General features: G+C 46.0%; 1 protein-coding gene across 1 annotated transcript in view; it reads right to left on the reverse strand.

Moving 5' to 3' along the window:
• Positions 1-20,960, reverse strand: part of nrxn3a (neurexin 3a) — a 580,025-nt gene that overhangs the window by 199,880 nt on the left and 359,185 nt on the right. Inside the window, 2 exon segments of the mRNA XM_034159719.1 lie at positions 2,415-2,588; positions 4,657-4,847. Of these exon segments, the coding sequence (XP_034015610.1) occupies positions 2,415-2,588; positions 4,657-4,847 (365 nt within the window).

Genomic DNA, 20,960 nt, shown 5'->3' on the forward strand with positions numbered 1-20,960 from the left:
TGACTGACTGTGGACTGAATCAAGGCCATAGTGATTGACCATGTATTGACTCGGGGATACAGTGACTGACTGTATGCTGAATCGGGGCCACAGTGAGTGACCGTGTGCTAAATCAGGGCCACAGTGACTGACCGTGTACTGAATCAGGGACACAGTGACTAACCGTGTACTGAATCAGGGACACTAAGTGACTGTGTGCTAAATCTGGTCTACAGTGACTGTGAGCTAAATCTGGTCTACAGTGACTGACCGTGTGCCAAATCAGGACCACAGTGACTGACTGTGTACTGAATCAGGGCCACAGTGACTGACCATGCGCTGAATCAGGGCCACAGTGAGTGACCGTGCGCTGAATCAGGGCCACAGTGACTGACCGTGTGCTGAATCAGGGCCACAGTGAGTGACCGTGTGCTGAATCAGGGCCACAGTGAGTGACCGTGTGCTAAATCTGGTCTACAGTGAGTGACCGTGTACTGAATCAGGGACACAGCGACTGACCGTGTACTGAATCAGGGACACAGTAAGTGACCGTGTGCTAAATCTGGTCTGAAGTGACTGACCGTGTACTGAATCAGGGACACAGTGACTGACCGTGTACTGAATCAGGGACACAGTGAGTGACCGTGTACTGAATCAGGGACACAGTAAGTGACCGTGTGCTAAATCTGGTCTGAAGTGACTGACCGTGTACTGAATCAGGGACACAGTGACTGACCGTGTACTGAATCAGGACCAAAGTGAGGAACCGTGTACTGAATCAGGGCCACAGTGAGTGACCGTGTACTGAATCAGGGCCACAGTGAGTGACCGTGTGCTAAAGCAGGGACATGGTGAGTGACCGTGTGTTAAATCAGGGACACAGCGAGTGACCGACGGTGTGCTAAATCTGGGCTACAGTGACTGACCGTATGCTGAATCAGGGCCCTAGTGACCGGCCTTATGCTGAATCAGGGACACGGTGACTGACTGTGCACTGAATCAGGGAGATAGTGAATGACCGTGTGCTAAATCAGGGACACAGTGACTGACCGTGTAGTGACTCAGGGACACAGTGACTGACTGTGTACTGAATCAGGACCACCGTGACTGACTGTGTACTGAATCAGGACCACCGTGACTGACTGTGCACTGAATCAGGGAGATAGTGAATGACCGTGTGCTAAATCAGGGACACAGTGACTGACCGTGTAGTGACTCAGGGACACAGTGACTGACTGTGTACTGAATCAGGACCACCGTGACTGACTGTGCACTGAATCAGGGAGATAGTGAATGACCGTGTGCTAAATCAGGGACACAGTGACTGACCGTGTAGTGACTCAGGGACACAGTGACTGACTGTGTACTGAATCAGGACCACCGTGACTGACTGTGCACTGAATCAGGGAGATAGTGAATGACCGTGTGCTAAATCAGGGACACAGTGACTGACCGTGTAGTGACTCAGGGACACAGTGACTGACTGTGTACTGAATCAGGACCACCGTGACTGACTGTGCACTGAATCAGGGAGATAGTGAATGGACCGTGTGCTAAATCAGGGACACAGTGACTGACCGTGTGCTGAGTCAGGGACAAAGTTATTTGATGCAACGCTCTGTGTTGTTAGCATGTTGTAGTTCAGAGTGATTGTGTTTGAGACTATTTGCTGGTGTTGTGGTTGAATGAGTTTATTTTGAGACGTGTATGAAGTGTTTTGCTGGTGAGGAACAGTTTTGGAGAGAAGATTAACTGCTGAGCTGATGATGCAGGCTGGTTAAGGTTTTGAACGTGACTTCAGTTTCCACCGCTGCTTGTTAGCAATTAAAAAAAAAACTGTAAAAGAGCAAAATGTTTCAATGTCCACTTTCTGAGCAGCTACATGAACACAAACACACTTAACCTTTGGCAGATTTAGGTATTGTACAAATTATGTGGAGGTTTGTTGGAAAAATATCACAACAGTCTATTTTGTGGACCACTGAGTGAAAGAATTTCTGCAAAGATCCAGAAATTCTTTGTACCATCAGACCAAGAATGAACATGTGACCTGCTGTGTATAATGTTCAATGTCAGAATAATAATAACAATAAAAAAACAAGATTCTACAAAGATGGTGAATGAAAAGAGTGGCTCTGCTGGTACTGGTTTTGGGCACTGGGATAACTGGTCTGATGATGAGCCGCTATCCAAGAACAATCACAGCCAATACGAAAGTGCAGGTGGCTGAGCAGGTTTGTGGTCTTTGGCCTGACTCTATCAGTGGGTGAATGAAGCAACAAGTAGCGTGAGCAGGAGGGCGGGGCTTCTGCAGGCGTACAGAGTGATGGCGCTACTGTTTGCATTGTACATGACGATGGAGCTTCGCGAACTGGTGTTCAGCTTTTTGTTGTAGTTTTGATTGCTGTAATCAGAGTCGCGGTTGGACGGTGTACCTTCACATCCACGCTCAATCTGCCCGCTACGGAACAAAGCATCACTGAGGAGGTCTGGCAGACGTCCGTTGAGGTCCACCGATGCCAAGCAGCCTTGGAAGCCCTCCCTGGATGCCACCAGTTTTGGCAGGTTAGCATACATGCCCGGACCAAGTCCTGCGATGAACAGATCACCTGGTACAAGGGACATCGAGACATCCAGGAAAAGGTTAATCCATCAAAGACATCAGAATAAAAAGTAAAACAAACTGCAGAACATCAAAGCCTCATCAATAAACATGATCAAGTAACGTGTGCGGCAACTTCTGTGTGCTCCTGCCAGGATTAATGAACGTCTTCAGAGAGCTGAAACACATCAACCACACAAACACACAGTCATTCATACCAATCAATCAGAAATATTTTGCTGATCTATATACGTCAGTCCAACTTTTCCTTGAGCTTTAACCTTTGACCTTTACCCAAACTACTCCAAAGTCTTACCACCTCGAGATATTGATCAAACACACACACACACACACACACACACACACACACACACACACACACACACACACACACACACACACACACACACACACACACACACACACACACGAGGCAATGAAAACAACACCCTGAACCCTGTTCGAACATGGTCAATGCACAGGGTAACGAGGAAGACACACAAACACGGCCAGGACAGAGCCATGTGTCAAATGTTCTCACGTCTCTTTGACATTGTCTTTTCTGTCCCCCATGTGCACAGTTTGCTTTGACACTTTCCTGTTGGGATGAGAGTCAGACAGATAAGTCCCAGTGTGTGGCTGAACTCTTTGCATTGCAGCACGCTGACACTGGTGCATGAATGGGTGAATGTGAGGCATCAATGCAAAGCACTATGAGTCTAGAAATAAGGTCCATTCAACCCGTCACCTCTTGTGAGCCTTGTTTCATTGTCCATTAATTATAATGAAAACATGTTCCAAACTTTTGTCCTGACAAATGTGTTGAATTTGTAAATCTCCTTCTTCATTGTGTCAAAATGAAACGGGTTACTTCAGACCATCTGATACATTTCAGAATTATTAAATAATTACCTCTTTTAACTTTATCAATCCAAACAGAAGTTTCAACTTAGAAACTTGCATGGAAGTTGCTGCCAAACCATTTCAAACCTTAAACAAATACAATGTTGCATCATGGGAAAATTGCTTCTAATTATGTTAGAACTGTACAGTTAGATCCAAATATATTTGGACACTGACACAAGTTGTTATTTTAGCTGTTTATCAAAACATATTCAAGTTACAGTTCTATAATCAATATGGGCTTAACCCTCTGGGGTCCGAGGGCATTTTTTTGGAAAGTTCACTCACCTGGCATAAATGTTTTATTATTGCTGTTAACAGCTCTCCCTGCATCCCACAATCAAGTTTTATGTCTCTTTTTTTCAGGACAACCTGTGCTTTCAGAATATATATGTTTTGTTGTGTTTTATAAGTGTAATAAAGGTTTACAATCAAAAATAGGCAAGGAAAAAAAATAAAGTGAAAAACAATTTTCTACACACATTTATTCAAGACACTATAACAAACAACTGTTTTGGGACTTTATACAGGTAATTTGAGGTCTTGTGTGAAAGACTGCACAACAAAAAGGTTCAAACAATAAACACAAATGCACATTTTGAACAATATATACAAAATGGTCGATGCAGTTTTTTTGTCTTCATGGTAAAAGCAACAGAGTTATCCAGTAACATTCACATGCAAACCAGTGGAGCAATCCTGATAGTTACACACTCTTTGTTTGAGCATGTGAGATTGTCATCAGAGGCTCTCCAGCTGCAGTAAAGGCAAAGCACCACAAAGGAGGAAACCCAGCGTTTGGTGATGTCCATGGTTTCCAGACTTCAGGCAGTCATTACCTCCAAAAGATTCTCCCCAAAGTATTAAAAATGAACATTTTATTTACAGTAATGTTAATTACCTGTGAGCCCCTGAAATGAGTAGACTTGATAGAAAAATGGTCAACATTTCATAGGATGTTTTTGTTTAAGCTCTTGAATTACATCTGGAGGTCTGCACTCAGTTGCATCTCACTTGTTTCATTTTAATTCCAGTGTGGCAGCATGCAGAACCCAAATCATGAGACTTGTGTCAGTGTTCAAATATTTCTGGGCCTAACTGAATAAAATGAAAAGATTAATTTTGCACATAAACTGAGGGCCGGCGTGTAGACAGGTAGACAACGTGCATACCTTTCAGGTCAAGGTTCTTGGCACCATTGATGCTCTGACTGGTGGCTGTAGCATCGACTTTGAGCGTGTGGGTGTTGCTGTTGTCCCTTGTGATGGCCACATTGTGCCACTGGTTATCATTGAGAGCCCGCTCACTTTTGCCCTTGATAAGGTTTGGTCCATTCCCAAGATCAAAAACATAGTGAATGTACCTGAAACACAGATAAGACTCAACAACGTACTATTACAGCCACACTGACACAGAATAACATCTTTACTTTCACTCCTCTGGAACATTTATTTGTCAAACTGGACATTTGGAAGGCAATTCAAGCCAGAACCAGTCCAGTCTGCCTTGAGACCCACCAAGGTTTTCCAAACCAGTTCTTCAGGGACTCTTAACATGCACACTTTCCCTCCTTTGCCAAAACCTGATTCTCTCAGTCAGGTGTGCTTAGTCAGTCAAGAGCGAACAGACACCTGGATCTGGTCAGTATTTATGTTGACCAACCACTTAGAGCTCCCTCCATGTGACACTGTTCAAAATGCTGCTTACCATGTCAGGGCGGGCAGCTGCCAGGCAACCGTAGAGGCTCACACACACACCCACAGTGCAAAATCCCAGACTAGGCTTTGGTGTTGGAAAAAACATGGTCTTTATTCCAGGCTCTGGTTCGGTATACATGTGGTCAATCAGCTGAGCAGAGGTACAATCAGGATCAGGCAAAAACTCAGTCATGGTTGAGCAGCGGTCAGAGGCACGAGCAAACACAGACATCTGGGATGAGGCAAGAGGCGTGGTCGAGGAGAACAGAGCAAAAATACGGTACATGGCAAGGCAAAAATCAGGACTGAAAACAAGAGCTGGAATGTGTGCAAAGACACGACAACAAACAGGCGGGGAAGTGGTGGCTGGGAGGTGTTTAAATCAGACAGAAGTTAACAAGGTGCACATGAGGAACAATCTAGAAAGGGGTGTGGCCAGTGAACAAAGTTTAAACACAGTGCAAGATAGGGAGGAAGTGAGTGCAGAAAGTGAAGTGATGTAGGATACAAAGATGCACGAGCAGATGTCAAGAGTGTGAGTAAAAGAAAACACAGAGCGGACAGAATCAAAGGAGGGGCGTGAGGGAAACTGAGAACTATGAACAAAAGTAAAATAAAAACTGAGGGCAGAATAACATAACCAAGAACTGGGCATGAACAGGAGAACAAAACATGAACCAAGAGATAATATGTGCATGAGAACTGAAAACATAAATACTTAAGCAAACCTAAACTAGGAAAACAAGGTGGTAAACAAGCTATAAGAAAAACAAACTACATGAAAACAGAAAGCAAAACCTGACATAAAGCATAGCTGATAAGACAAATGAGAAAAGCTAAATAAACAAGTGATAAACAATGATCAATAATGCAAACACAAACTGACAGAACAAAACTCCAGCGTGTCCTGGGTCTTCCCCGGGGCCTCCTCCCAGTGGGACGTGCCCGGAACACCTCTCCAGCGAGGCGTCCAGGGGACATCCGGAAAAGATGCCCGAGCCACCTCAACTGACTCCTTTCGACGTGGAGGAGCAGCGGCTCGACTCCGAGCTCCTCCCGAGTGACCGAGCTCCTCACCCTATCTCTAAGGGAGTGCCCAGCCACCCTGCGGAGGAAACTCATCTCGGCCGCTTGTACTTGTGATCTCATTCTTTCGGTCATGAGCCAAATCTCATGACCATAGATGAGGATCGGAACGTAGATCGATTGGTAAATCAAGAGCTTTGCCCCCCTACTCAGCTCTCTCTTCACCATCTTGTTTTGAACTAATTAATATTATTTGGTTTGTTATTTCAGACTCACTTCTTCACTCCATCACCCTCCCTAACTGTAAATATTTCTGAATATGTTCATGAATATGAGCTGGAGTAAAGCTTGCTGAAGGACCTACTTGGAGTCTAGTGTCTTCATCCCTGTGTTCTGACCGACACACCATCTTGTCTACAGTTAGCCTCTAAACGAACTAGCACCCTGCTATCATAGCCTCACTAACATTTGGTCTATGAAGGACTATGAAGTGGATTATGTGGGATGTCGGCAACAAGATTTGCCACCTCCAAGTACAGTAAGAGCACCACCACCCCCTCAAGCGTATCCAGTCCAGGTGACCCCCTTCCAGACACCCCTCTCCCAGCACTCCTATGGGAATACTGCTCACGCCGAGATTCCTCAGCTAGCCCCAGGTCGCCTCCAGAGAACCAATGTGGAATGGGACAACCTGCCACCGTCTCCACTTACAGCCCCATACCAGGCCAGTTCCTACCACAATTATCACTTCTCCCAAGGGATCCGAGTAATACAGGAGGAGAATGCGAAGTTGCAACAATCACGGCAGTGGATTCAGGAAGGCATAAATGAACTGAATGAGGCCCGAAGTGAGATTAAGGAATTAATAGACATCGCCCGCTCATTGAAAACAGAAAGGGCCCAAACCCATAGCCCCTCTCCAACTGCACAGAAACTGTCAAGTTCCACAGTTCCTATTAACTATCCCCTAAAGACAGACCCTCATGAGGAGAATGACTGGCCTCCTCCCCCATGGCCTGAACCTGAGCCACACCTGAAAACTAATATGCAGGCCCTTAAGATCGAAGGAGCTAGTAATCAGCTTCTTTACCCTCCCCCTCCTAATGACTCTGTTCATCCTCCTGAATGGCCTCCTTTGCCTCCCCCATGTCCATACCCAGCTCCTGTGAATGCAGAGACCAGGCATCTGGCACCTCAATCAGCTCAGCCATGTTCACCGGCTGTTGGGACAACTCTTTGCATTCCCCCTCCTAGCGGTAGCAATCCACCACTTGTTTCTGAACCACTGTACAGAGGGCCTAATCCTACCATCCCAAAGTTCATCATTCCAGACCCCAGAGAGTTTGCAAGGCTGCGCATAGCTTTAGAGAACCTGCTTCCAGCCAATGCCACTGAACGTTTCCGTTATCAGATACTTGTGGACCACCTTAGGCTAGAAGAAGCCAGGCTTATTGCTGATGCTTATTTGAACTCCCCCACTCCATACAGTGATACTATGGCAGCCCTCCGTGATAAGTTCGGCCAACCACACCAACTTGCCCTCAGGAGAATAGCTAGTGTCCTTGAGGCCCCTGAAGTTAAGTGTGGCGACATTGCAGCATTCCAGAAGTTCTCCCTTCAGATATAATCCCTAGTAGGCTTACTGCAGACCTTAGGTCCAGCTGGGGAAATTGAACTGAACTGTGGTTCCCATGTAGCTCCCTGCTGAACAGCGTGCTGACTTCCGCTGACAACAGTTTAAGCGGTCAGGAACCAGCCACACCCTCCGTGACCTGTCGGAGTGGCTTCATTATGAGTCATGGTGTCAGGAGTTTGACGTCTGACTACTACACGAACCAACAAAGAAAGGCCAAGCGTGAGGAATGACAGTCGTTCTGCCAAACAGGCAGTGACGGTCCTGCATGGTGCTGATGAGTCCGCACCACCCCTTCCCAACAGGTGTAAACCAGATAAGGGGAAGATTAGGAGTAAAGCATACTGCCCCTAGTGTGAGAGTAACGAACATTATCTTAGCCAGTGTGGCGAAGTTGCAAAGCTCTCCAAAGAGCAGCTTAAAGAGTGGATCCAGGCCAATAATTGCTGCTGGCGCTGTGCACATGCCCATCTAGCTGCTCAATGCACACTGAAGAAGTTCTGCAATCTTTGTCAAGGCAAGCACCTCCTAGCTCTCCATGAGATTAACTTTAAGTCAGAGAAGAGCAACCAAGACATGGCTGCTAAATAAGAGAGCTGTCTCGTTAGCTCCACCTCAAACTCTATCTACCTCGACTGACCAGGTGCAGGGAACAGAGTTATGTTAAAGGTGGTTCCCATCCTTATCCACTATGGGGGACGGACCCTGAACACTTTCACGATCCTAGATGACGGGTTTGAAAGATCAATGCTGTTACCAAGGGCAGCCAAAGCTCTGGGCATAAAGGGCATTCTAGAAGACCTTCCACTGTACTTAATGCATTGTAAGGCAGGACATTCAAGTACTTCCTGGATACACAGTGTCTTTCCGTGTCTCCTCAGTTACTAGTCCTCACAATAGCTACAAGATTGACGGTGCGTTTACAGCCAGTCGTCTTAGCCTTGCCCAGTACACTTACCCTATTGAATGCCATCAAAAGAAGTTCAGACACCTCCGTGGCCTTCCCATACCTGCATTCAGAGAAGCTGAGCCATCACTCCTTATCGGCTCAGATCAGCCGATAAGGAGTCAGGCTGACTCAGTTGAACCTGTCAGGCTGGGACCACCCGGCAGTCCTGCTGCTGTCCACACGAGAATGGGGTGGACCCTACAAGGACCGGTCCAGCCCATGGGGCAGCCCACGAACTATGTTCAGTGTCTGTTGACCTCCTGCCTGCTCCAGCCAGAAGAGTTATACTAACATGTTGAAAGGTTGTGGCAAATGGACTCAGTTCCCCACCGTCCAGAAAGGGAAGTGATACGGTCCAAGCATGACCAGCTGGCAGTGGCTATGCTCAATGCTGAAACTGTCCGCACAGAGGCATCCAGAGGTATGTTACGCCGCTACTTTGCCTTCCAGACATTCCCCGGCTTGTTGCTCCCAAAGACTCTGTCATGCCCTTACTGCGAAGTACTGAGAGACGCCTCTTGAAGGACCCTAAACAAGCTGACGCCTACACGAAAGAGATACAGAAACTCATTGATGTGGGTGCTGTGCGTGAGGTTAGCCAACAGACCCCCCACCAGGAGGAGTGGTACATCCCCCATCATTTTGGGGAAGCGATCATGCTTAAATTTTCATTGTTACGCAGATGATACACAGCTTTATCTATCCATGAAGCCAGAGGACACACACCAATTAGCTAAACTACAGGATTGTCTTACAGACATAAAGACATGGATGACCTCTAATTTCCTGCTTTTAAACTCAGATAAAACTGAAGTTATTGTACTTGGCCCCACAAATCTTAGAAACATGGTGTCTAACCAGATCCTTACTCTGGATGGCATTACCCTGACCTCTAGTAATACTGTGAGAAATCTTGGAGTCATTTTTGATCAGGATATGTCCTTCAATGCGCATATTAAACAAATATGTAGGACTGCTTTTTTTGCATTTGCGCAATATCTCTAAAATTAGAAAGGTCTTGTCTCAGAGTGATGCTGAAAAACTAATTCATGCATTTATTTCCTCTTGGCTGGACTATTGTAATTCATTATTATCAGGTTGTCCTAAAAGTTCCCTGAAAAGCCTTCAGTTAATTCAAAATGCTGCAGCTAGAGTACTGACAGGGACTAGAACGAGAGAGCATATTTCACCCATATTGGCCTCTCTTCATTGGCTTCCTGTTAATTCTAGAATAGAATTTAAAATTCTTCTTCTTACTTATAAGGTTTTAAATAATCAGGTCCCATCTTATCTTAGGGACCTCATAGTACCATATCACCCCAATAGAGCGCTTCGCTCTCAGACTACAGGCTTACTTGTAGTTCCTAGGGTTTGTAAGAGTAGAATGGTAGGCAGAGCCTTCAGCTTTCAGGCTCCTCTCCTGTGGAACCAGCTTAGTTATGCTGCTATAGACTTAGACTGCTGGGGGGTTCCCATGATGCACTGAGTGTTTCTTTCTCTTTTTGCTCTGTATGCACCACTCTGCATTTAATCATTAGTGATTGATCTCTGCTCCCCTCCACAGCATGTCTTTTTCCTGGTTCTCTCCCTCAGCCCCAACCAGTCCCAGCAGAAGACTGCCCCTCCCTGAGCCTGGTTCTGCTGGAGGTTTCTTCCTGTTAAAAGGGAGTTTTTCCTTCCCACTGTCGCCAAGTGCTTGCTCACAGGGGGTCGTTTTGACCGTTGGGGTTTTTCTGTAATTATTGTATGGCTTTTGCCTTACAATATAAAGTGTCTTGGGGCAAGTGTTTGTTGTGATTTGGCGCTATATAAATAAAACTGATTTGATTTAATTTGATTTGATTTTGTCAACCATAATGGGAAGTCTCGCCTCGTATTCAACTGCTCCCTCCAGTACCTCGGACAGTCCTTAAACCAGTACTTACTAGCTGGCCCTACCCTCTGGGCTTCTTTACTGGGAGTCCTGCTGAGGTTTCGTGAACGCCCCATAGCAGTAAGTGGGGATATAAAGGGGATGTTCCATCAGGTACACCTCCTCCCTGAGGATCGCCCCTTACTCAGATTCCTGTGGCGAGACCTACAAGTACTCGAACCTGCAAGAGTTTTTGAGTGGTAAGTACTTCTGTTCGGCACGGCCTGCATCCCGTGCTGTGCGACTTATGCCCTGCAACGCCATGTAGCACATCCTTGCCAACACGATCATGACCTCAAGGTTTCAGTGGAGAATTGTTTCTACGTTGATGATTGTCTCCAAAGCCTGCACACTCCAGATGAAGCTAAGTCACTCGTTGATCACCTCAGAGCCCTTCTAGCCTCAGCAGGGTTTGATTTGCACCAGTGGGCCTGCAATGATGCGAATGTCCTGAGCCACTTGCCTCAAGAAGCCAGATCTGAGAGTCTGGACAAGTGGTTAGCCCAGGATAACTCCAACCCACAAGAATCTACCCTTGGCCTTAGTTGGAACTGGAGAACTGACTCCTTGGGCTACAACACAGGCCCGTAACCTATGACGTGCCTACCCTCAGAAACATTTACAAAGTATTGGCCTCCCAATATGATCCCCTGGGGTGTCTGTTGCCCTACTCCACCCGAGCAAAGCTTATTGTCCAGCAGTTATGGGATAAACAGCGTGGCTGGGATGACACGAATCTCCCCTCTGAGCTCATACAGGCCTGGTCCAGTTGGGAAGCAGAGCTTGAGTGTTTGTCTGTCTTCTCTCTCCCCCGCCCTTATGTTTTCACAGGTGCCAAGCTGGAGGGTGCTACGTATGAGGTTCACATCTTCGCAGATGCCTCAGAACGAGCCTATGGGGCTGTGGCATACTTAAGAACCAAAGATGGAGATGGTCAGGTGCAACTATCTTTCATCCTCACTCGGTCCCGTGTGGCTCCCAAACATACACATTCCATCCCACGCCTGGAACTTTGTGTGGCGCTGATAGCTGCACAGCTTGCCCATCTCCTCAAGAAGGAACTGACCCTGGCAGTTACCCAGATGGTTTTGTGGTCTGACTCCACAACGGTCTTAAACTGGCTACAATCCCAGTCGTGTCGCTAAAAGGTTTTCGTGGGAGCGAGGGTAGCCGAGGTCCAAGAGCTCACCCAGAGCTGTACCTGGCGCTATGTCGATTCAGCGAACAACCCTTCAGATGACTTGACCCGGGGTAAATCCCTGAGATCGCTCACTGAACCTCATCGATGGTCACAAGGATCTCCCTTCCTCCTTCAAGACCCAAATACCTGGCCACAGAAGCCTACTATAGAGCCACAAGAAGACCCATCTGAGCTCCGCAAGGCTACATTTTGTGCCCTGACGTTACCTCATCAATGAGCCCAAGCAACAAAGTGTATAACACATGGCAGGAGCTAATTGAAGACAAGGTCCAGGAGCTCCATGGACAGAGCTACTCTGACTCCCCTCCGAGTGCTGAAGAGTATCAGCAAGCAGAGACAGTGGTGCTCCTGCAGGCCCAACAACAGTCATTTCCTGAAGATTACATGTTGCTGGCAGAAGGAAAACCTCTCATCCAAGAGCCGCCTACTTACCTTATCCCCCGAATTGGACAAATCCTCCGGTCTAATAAGAGTAGGTGGTCGGTTGCGGTGCTCGGAAGGCCTTAGTGACTCTACCTTGCACCCAGTTGTCCTTGATCCTTCACATACAGTCACCTGGCTACTTATCCAGAAGTACGATAGTGACCTTCACCATCCTGGTCCAGAGCGAGTCTTTGCCAAATTGCAGAGGTCATTCTAGATCATCAAAGGCAGAGAAACCATTCGCAGGTACCAGCACGCCTGTGCTGAATGTCGCCGCTGGAGAGCCCAGCCATCCGTCCCCAAGATGGCAGATCTACCAGCTGCCCACCTTCGATTATTCAGGACAGCCTTCTACTCCACGGGTGTAGACTGTTTTGGGCTGATACTGGTCAAGGTGGCCAGACATCATGAGAAACGCTGGGGAATAGTCTTTAAGTGCTTAACTACCCAGGCAGTCCATCTGGATCTTTTGAGGAGCATGGATACAGACGCTTATCTGATGGCGCTTCGAAGGTTCATAGCTAGACGTGGAACCCCTGCAGAGATGTGGTCTGACCAGGGGACCAACTTCAAGGGTGGGAAGCGTGAACTCCAAGAGGCCTTCACCAACATGCCTCCCACTCTACAGCAACGGCTCGCATGCCAGAAGATTAAGTTCCACTTTAATCCCCCTGCAGCCCCTCACTTTGGCGGAGTGTGGGAGTGGGAAATTTGCTCTGTGAAGACTGCCCTGTATGCTTGTGTTGGAGCCCATCCGGTTTACGAGGAAGTCCTGCTCACAGTGCTTCTGGAAGTGGTGTCTATCCTCAACTCCAAACCACTGGGCTACGTCTCAGCTGACGTGGCTGATGCTGACCCTGTGACTCCGAACAGTCTTCTGATGGGATGGCCAGATGGATCGCTTCCCCAAGTTGTGTACCCTGAGACAGAGATTCTGAGTCGAAAGTGTTGGCGGCACTCACAGGTGCTCGCTGACCAATTCTGGTCAAGATTCATTAGAGAGTACCTACCTGCACTGCAAACAAGGCAGAAATGGCATTCTACAACCCCTGAGCTTTTCGAGAAAGCAGTCATGATGTTGGTAGACCCACAGCTGCCCAGAGCTTCATGGCCCATCGGACGGGTCACCAAGGTTCACCGGAGTGATGATGGGTGTATTAGGTCAGCTGATGTGCATATTAGAGGTCATGTGCACACGAAATGTTGCTCAACTAGTGATGCTGCCAGCCCTTCCATCTGGGGAAGACTAGTCTGGCCTTTATTTGAGGAGCAAATGTGCCTAGCACATTTGGGGCGGCTGTAATAAAGGCTCAACCCTCCTCCATTGTAGTCACGTGAGGTTATGTTCATGGTCTCGCGTTGCTGCTGATTCTGATTTAGCTCCATAGTTTTTCTCCTGACGTGTGGTACGATACAGAAGAGCAGTCTAGTGAAATAAGTGCCTTTCACCTCCGACAGCTAATGTTCTCAGCACTGAATTAATGACAAAAACTAAGTGTGTGGTTTGTGTGTCTGTAACATGGAGTTAATGTAAGTTTAGTGTGACTCAGTTAGCCACGCTAGCAGTTAGCTTTGAGTTCCGGTCCAGTCGCAGTCATTATAATGCCCAGGTAGGAGCCTGTAAACGAGTGTTTGCATGTTACAGAGTTACCTCGCGCTATAACATGTTTACTCTTTGTTATGTTAATGCTGAAATGAGTTACGGTGAAAGTTGTGTCTATATGGTCCTCGTGTTGTAGTCATTTTCTAACGCCACTAGATGGTGCCATTTCACTACTGTCTGTAGTGATTTACTGGTTTGGAGTTTACATGCTGTGTGCATACCAATGAGTGACTGCATCTTATTTGTTTCTAATAGTTGAGAGTTGTAATGTTTTGAACTAATTAATATTATTTAGTTTGTTATTTCAGACTCACTTCTTCACTCCATCACCCTCCCTAACTGTAAATATTTCTGAATATGTTCATGAATATGAGCTGGAGTAAAGCTTGCTGAAGGACATACTTGGAGTCTAGTGTCTTCATCCCTGTGTTCTGACCGACACACCATCTTGTCTACAGTTAGCCTCTAAACAAACTAGCACCCTGCTATCATGGCCTCACTAACACTTCCACAAAATTCTCTTGAACTGCGTACTATTCTTTTAGGCACCAACAACAGTCCTCCTAGGCCCCTTCTGTCTCCTGACCTATTCTTTAAACCACAACACTGTCTGTCTGTCTGTCTGTTTCACCTGGTCGTGGCAGATGGCCCTTCCACATAGTCTGGTTCTGCTGAAGGTTTCTTCCTTTTTAAAAAAGAAGAGGGTTTTTTTTTCTCTCTTTTGCCAAAGTCAATGATTTTGCTGTTGGAGTAATGTTGGGTCTTTGTAAATGATGGAGTCTCCAAAACAGTCTCGAGCTTCTCCCTAATGTAAAGTGACACAGTATCACCTGTGATTGGACTTTTACAACAGAATAGTCCGCATGTTATGTTTAGTTATCATGTTACAGGGCAACATATGTCATAGAATCCAATGGACGTTGCCTTTGTTTGACCTTTATTTTGGAGACCAAATGTTCAACACAGTCAAAACTATTTTGTTTATTAATCCTATTAACTCAATCAATAGATTACCTCACTTTCTCCCTAATTTGTAGTAACTTTAACTTTTGACCTCTGTACAACCTGAAACTGACCTTTGTCACCATTATTATGATTATGATTATTATTATTATTATTATTATTATTATTATATATGCTAGCGTGCAGCTAGCTGGCCACACACTGCTACGCGGAGACAGGACAAAGGACTCCGGAAAGAGGAGAGGTGGGGGGCTCTGTATTTATGTGCATGATAACTGGTGCAACAACGGGACAATCATAGACAGTCACTGCTCCCCAGATGTCGAGTACATGTCTGTAAAGTGCCGGCCTTTTTTCCTCCCAAGAGAGCTAACTGTTGTTATCATCACTGCTGTGTATATTCCACCCGACGCCAGTGTAAACACAGCGCTCTCTCTCATGCTGAACACCGTGAACGAGCAGCAGCGGGCTCACCCAGACGGAGTACACGTCTTAGCAGGGGATTTTAACAAGGCCAACTTAAAGACTGTACTGCCTCACTTCTACCAGCACGTGAAATGTGCTACAAGAGGGGAGAACACACTGGATCATGTTTACTCCAACATCAAACTTGCATACAGAGCCGTACCCCTCCCCCACCTCGGACAGTCAGACCACCTTTCCCTCCTGCTCACGCCAGCCTACACCCCCCTCAGATGCAGGCTTGAGCCCACAACAAAGTCTGTTACAATCTGGCCTGACAACGCACTCCCCATACTCCAAGACTGCTTCCAACAGACAGACTGGGCCCTATTTGGACATCATGAGCTGGAGACACACACGGGAACGGTTCTGGACTACATTCAGTTCTGCATCGGGAATGTGACTGTGACAAAAACCATCCTGGGTTTCCCAAATCAGAAACCCTGGATGACCAGCCAGGTCCGCTCATTCCTCAGGACCTGCGCCGCTGCCTTCAAGTCAGGTGACAGAGCTCTGTATAGTGCTGCCAGAGCTGACCTGAAGAGAGGAGTAAAAAGAGCAAAGGCGGACCACAGGATGCAAATAGAGTCCCATCTGTCTAGCAACAACGCACGGAGGGTGTGGAGGCAGCTCTCCACTCTGCTCTAAACCACCTGGAGCAGCCACAGAGCTACGTCCGAATGCTCTTTGTGGATTATAGTTCTGCCTTCAACACAATAATCCCAGATAGACTTACCACAAAACTGGTCACTCTTGACTTCCACCCTCTCACATGCGCCTGGATTAAAGACTTTCTTTCCAACCGTCCCCAGACTGTGAGACTCAGCCCCCACCTCTCCTCCACCCACACGCTGAGCATCGGCTCTCCACAGGGCTGCATGCTGAGCCCCCTCCTCTACTGCCTCTACACCTACGACTGCAGACCGGCTCACAAGAACAACCTTATCATCAAGTTTGCAGACGATACCACAGTGGTCAGTCTCACCTCCGGAGGTGATGAGGCTGCCTACAGAGAGGAGATCCAGCAGCTGGCAGCCTGGTGCTCAGAAAACAACCTCGCTCTGAACACTAGGAAGACCAGAGAAATCATCATTGACTTCAGGAAAAACCACACCGACCCTGCCCCCCTTCTCATCAACAGCGAGCGTGTGGAAAGGGTCCACACCTTCAGGTATCTCGGCATTCTCATCTCAGACTGCATCTCCTGGTCCAACAACATCTCCTCTATCCTCAAGAAGGCTCAGCAGCAGCTACACTTCCTGAGAGTCCTCAGGAAGTACAACCTCAACACCGACCTCCTGCTGGGCTTCTACCGCTCATCCACTGAGAGCCTGCTGACATACTGCATCACAGTATGGTTTGGCAGCTCCACCGCTGCTGACAGGCAGCACAGAAGATCATCGGCCGCCCTCTCCCCTCCCTGTTGGACATTTACACCTCCCGTTGCCTCAGCAGAGCCAAAGCAATCTCCAAAGACTGCTTTCACCCTGGCTCTGCCCTGTTTGAACTGATGCCCTCAGGGAGGCGCTACAGGCTCACAAGGACAAAAACAGACTGAAAAACAGTTTCTTCCCCAAAGCCATAACCACATTAAACTCTAGCATGCACTGATCCTCCTCGTGCAGTCTTAACCATGTGCAATAACCCAATCACCCATGGACAATATACATTTCTGTGCAATATATTTATATCCTAGCTGCACCTTGCACTAGTGTCAATTGTATATATATTTTTTGCTACATTGTTGAATTTTTCTTTATATCTTGTTTTTTGATACATACTCTTGCACTATTTTTATCTCTTTTTTTGCACAATTTTTATTCTATTTTATTGCACTGCAACTGGATGGCCCTGATCTCATTGTACCAATGTATAATGACAGCAAAAGGCATTCTGATTCTGATTATTATTACTACTACTACTAATAGCAATAATAATAATCATAATAATAATGCATTTTATTTGTAGGTGCCTTTGTAGACACTCAAGGCACTGGAGAAGAAATAAAACCAAATGAAACAACATATAAGAAGTTAAAACAATTTAAAATCAGTCAATGCAATTTGTCAGATAGAAAAACCAGCAGATTTTGAGTTTGAATTTGAAGAGAGGGAGAGAGTTTATATTGCTGAGGACAGGTGGGTTAGGGTTAGGGTACGGCTGAATGCTCTGCCCCCGACAGTGGTGAGACGGTGGACGGAGGAGTTTCCGAGAGGAAGTGACAACATGCAGGTGGTCAGACAGATATGGAGGTGTGAGGATCTGGATGGTCTTGAATCTTAACAAGAGGATTTTGAATCTGATACAGAACTTAACCGGGAGCCAGTGGAGCTGCTGTTGGACCGGGGCTATGTGGTGGATGGCTGAATTCTGAAAATATCTCACAAATCTTTTAAAATGGACTCCATTTATATAGTGCTTTTCCATTTGCATCAGACGCTCAAACCGCTTTACAATAATGCCTCATATTCACTCTGGTGTCAGGCTGCTGCCATTCAAGGCCCCCATTACACACTGGAAGCAACTAGGGGATTAAGGACCTTGCACAAGGGTGTTTAGAGATTTTCTGGTCAGGCTGAGATTTGAACCGAGGATCCTCTGACTCAAGCCCAATGCTTAACCACTAGACCATCACCTCCCAATCAACGTTATGCATTTTGACCCAAAATGCATAGAACACCGAGTCAAAATGCATAGAACACTGCCATCACCTGGATGGGACTTTGAATAGCGACCAGCTATCACACGGTTGCTATTTGTTGCGCTGAATCACACTTAAACAGAAAACAGAAATTTTTATTTTTTTTTTACAAATGAAAAAAATGACATATTTACAAATACACATTTATTTGTAAAAACCAATCAGTGATGAGCGGAGGCTTATTTTCCCATAATGCCTTTTGGAATGTGTGCATGTTAATGCTCAGACCTTCAGAATTAGTGTATTACTTTAAAAGATATGTGCGATATTTTCACTTTGTATAAATGACAGAGTTGATGTTAGTGTTGATAAACTGTCCAGAATGACTTTGGTTCATAAATCAAACCATATGTCAAAACTGCCTTGTTTTTTGATGTCTTCTGCCACACGTCTGTGCTCTTCCATGTGGAAAGTAAATGAATCATCCTTACAGCAGTGGGCAGGGCGCACAAAGACAGAAGCTCTGACTCGTTGTTTGTGTTGGGTTTGTGATCGCCTTTGATTTTACTCAGAAGCGGCGGTGGTGCTTAAATTCAAAACTGGCTTGTCAGTAGCTGTACTGGAGTCAATAGTAAAAGTTTTTTTTAAGCGGTTTATCGGTTTAGCATTATAAAAGTTAACTTTTCAGTTAGCAGATTAGCGGTTATTGAAGCTAACTTTTTGGTTAGCTGTGCCCAACACTGGCTCCAAAATACTCTTTATATGCGCTTCCTTTAGAATTCTGTGATGCAGCATTTTCAACCCAGTTGGTCTCTTGAGCACAGTGTGTTTCTCTTTCTTTCTCCTCTCCATCACGTCAGCCTGCTCTCTCCCTTTGACAGTTATGCTGCCAACATTCAAGTAGGATAAGTAGCAGCACAGTTCCAGCCGACACACTGCAGGACGACAGTGCTCATGGCACCCGTTGTTTACTCAGGCTTCCATTGATCTGGTTTGTAAATTCAATTTGTGACCTGCATGTTTATTTTGGCAAATTTTACATCGGATTCTTCTAGACTTGAGAGTGTCGGTCAGAGTTCAGAGGCTTCTGCACCCTGTGGGGCTGAGACCTGATAAAATTCATGGTTGGCTTGTACGTATGACACGTTATTCACAATTGGTTTGAATATTTAGTCTGATGGTTTCCTTTGCCTTTTCAAAGTGCTCCCAAATTGCAAAGGGCTCAAAATGCTTTCAAAATTAAAATACTAAAAGCACAGTAAAATGTATCCCACATAAAAAGCAATTCTAAAAATAAAGAAGATACATGTCTTCATTAAAGAGCATGAAAAATGTGCATAAAAACGTTAAGTGCTGCAGTGTTTCCATTGAGTGAGGTGGCACACACAGAAAGTCTTGGTGCTGAGAGTACCGCCCTCACTGCGGGCACACGCACAGGGCCACAGGGCCACACGTGTAAGCTGCTTTACATGGAGGACAAGGTGTGTGAGGTGAAAAAGAAGTGCAAACAGTAAAATCATGGCTGATTCCTATCTGTGATTCTGGAAACTATTTGATTAAATTATGGTGAAGCATCATGATCATATTGTCTCTGAGCTGAAATGCATTTTTGCATGAACCACAGTAAACAGGCTGTTGTTCCACTGGTCGGCCCACTGAGTCCTGCAGGAGTCTCTCCTGTAGAGTGTTTTAGTGTGGGCCTACACGGGCACGACTGACTCCACGGAGACAAATGTCCATAACCTGCCCAAAGAAAGGTGGACAACGTCAATCAATCAATCAACTTTTTTCTTATATAGCGCCAAATCACAACAAACAGTTGCCCCAAGGCGCTCCATATTGTAAGGCAAGGCCATACAATAATTATGAAAAACCCCAACGGTCAAAACGACCCCCTATGAGCAAGCACTTGGCCACAGTGGGAAGGAAAAACTCCCTTTTAACAGGAAGAAACCTCCAGCAGAACCAGGCTCAGGGAGGGGCAGTCTTCTGCTGAGACTGGTTGGGGCTGAGTGAAAGAACCAGGAAAAAGACATGCCGTGAAGGGGGGCAGAGATCGATCACTAATGATTAAATGCAGAGTGGTGCATACGGAGCAAAAAGAGAAGGAAACAGTGCATCATGGGAACCCCCCAGCAGTCTACGTCTATAGCAGCATAACCAAGGGATGGTTCAGGGTCACCCGATCCAGCCCTAACTATAAGCCTTAGCGAAAAGGAAAGTTTTAAGCCTAATCTTAAAAGTAGAGAGGGTATCTGTCTCCCTGATCTGAATTGGGAGCTGGTTCCACAGGAGAGGAGCCTGAAAGCTGAAGGCTCTGCCTCCCATTCTACTCTTACAAACCCTAGGAACTACAAGTAAGCCCGCAGTCTGAGAGCGAAGCGCTCTAATGGGGTAATATGGTACTACGAGGTCCCTAAGATAAGATGGGACCTGATTATTCAAAACCTTATAAGTAAGAAGAAGAATTTTAAATTCTATTCGAGAATTAACAGGAAGCCAATGAAGAGAGGCCAACACGGGTGAGATATGCTCTCTCCTGCTAGTCCCCGTCAGTACTCTAGCTGCAGCATTCTGAACCAACTGAAGGCTTTTTAGGGAACTTTTAGGACAACCTGATAATAATGAATTACAATAGTCCAGCCTAGAGGAAATAAATGCATGAATTAGTTTTTCAGCATCACTCTGAGACAAGACCTTTCTGATTTTAGAGATATTGCGTAAATGCAAAAAAGCAGTCCTACATATTTGTTTAATATGCGCTTTGAATGACATATCCTGATCAAAAATGACTCCAAGATTTCTCACAGTATTACTAGAGGTCAGGGTAATGCCATCCAGAGTAACGATCTGGTTAGACACCATGCTTCTAAGATTTGTGGGGCCAAGTACAATAACTTCAGTTTTATCTGAGTTTAAAAGCAGGAAATTAGAGGTCATCCATGTCTTTATGTCTGTAAGACAAT

The sequence above is a fragment of the Thalassophryne amazonica genome, chromosome 19 (genome assembly GCF_902500255.1).
Source record: "Thalassophryne amazonica chromosome 19, fThaAma1.1, whole genome shotgun sequence".
NCBI classification, from domain to species: Eukaryota; Metazoa; Chordata; class Actinopteri; order Batrachoidiformes; family Batrachoididae; genus Thalassophryne; species Thalassophryne amazonica.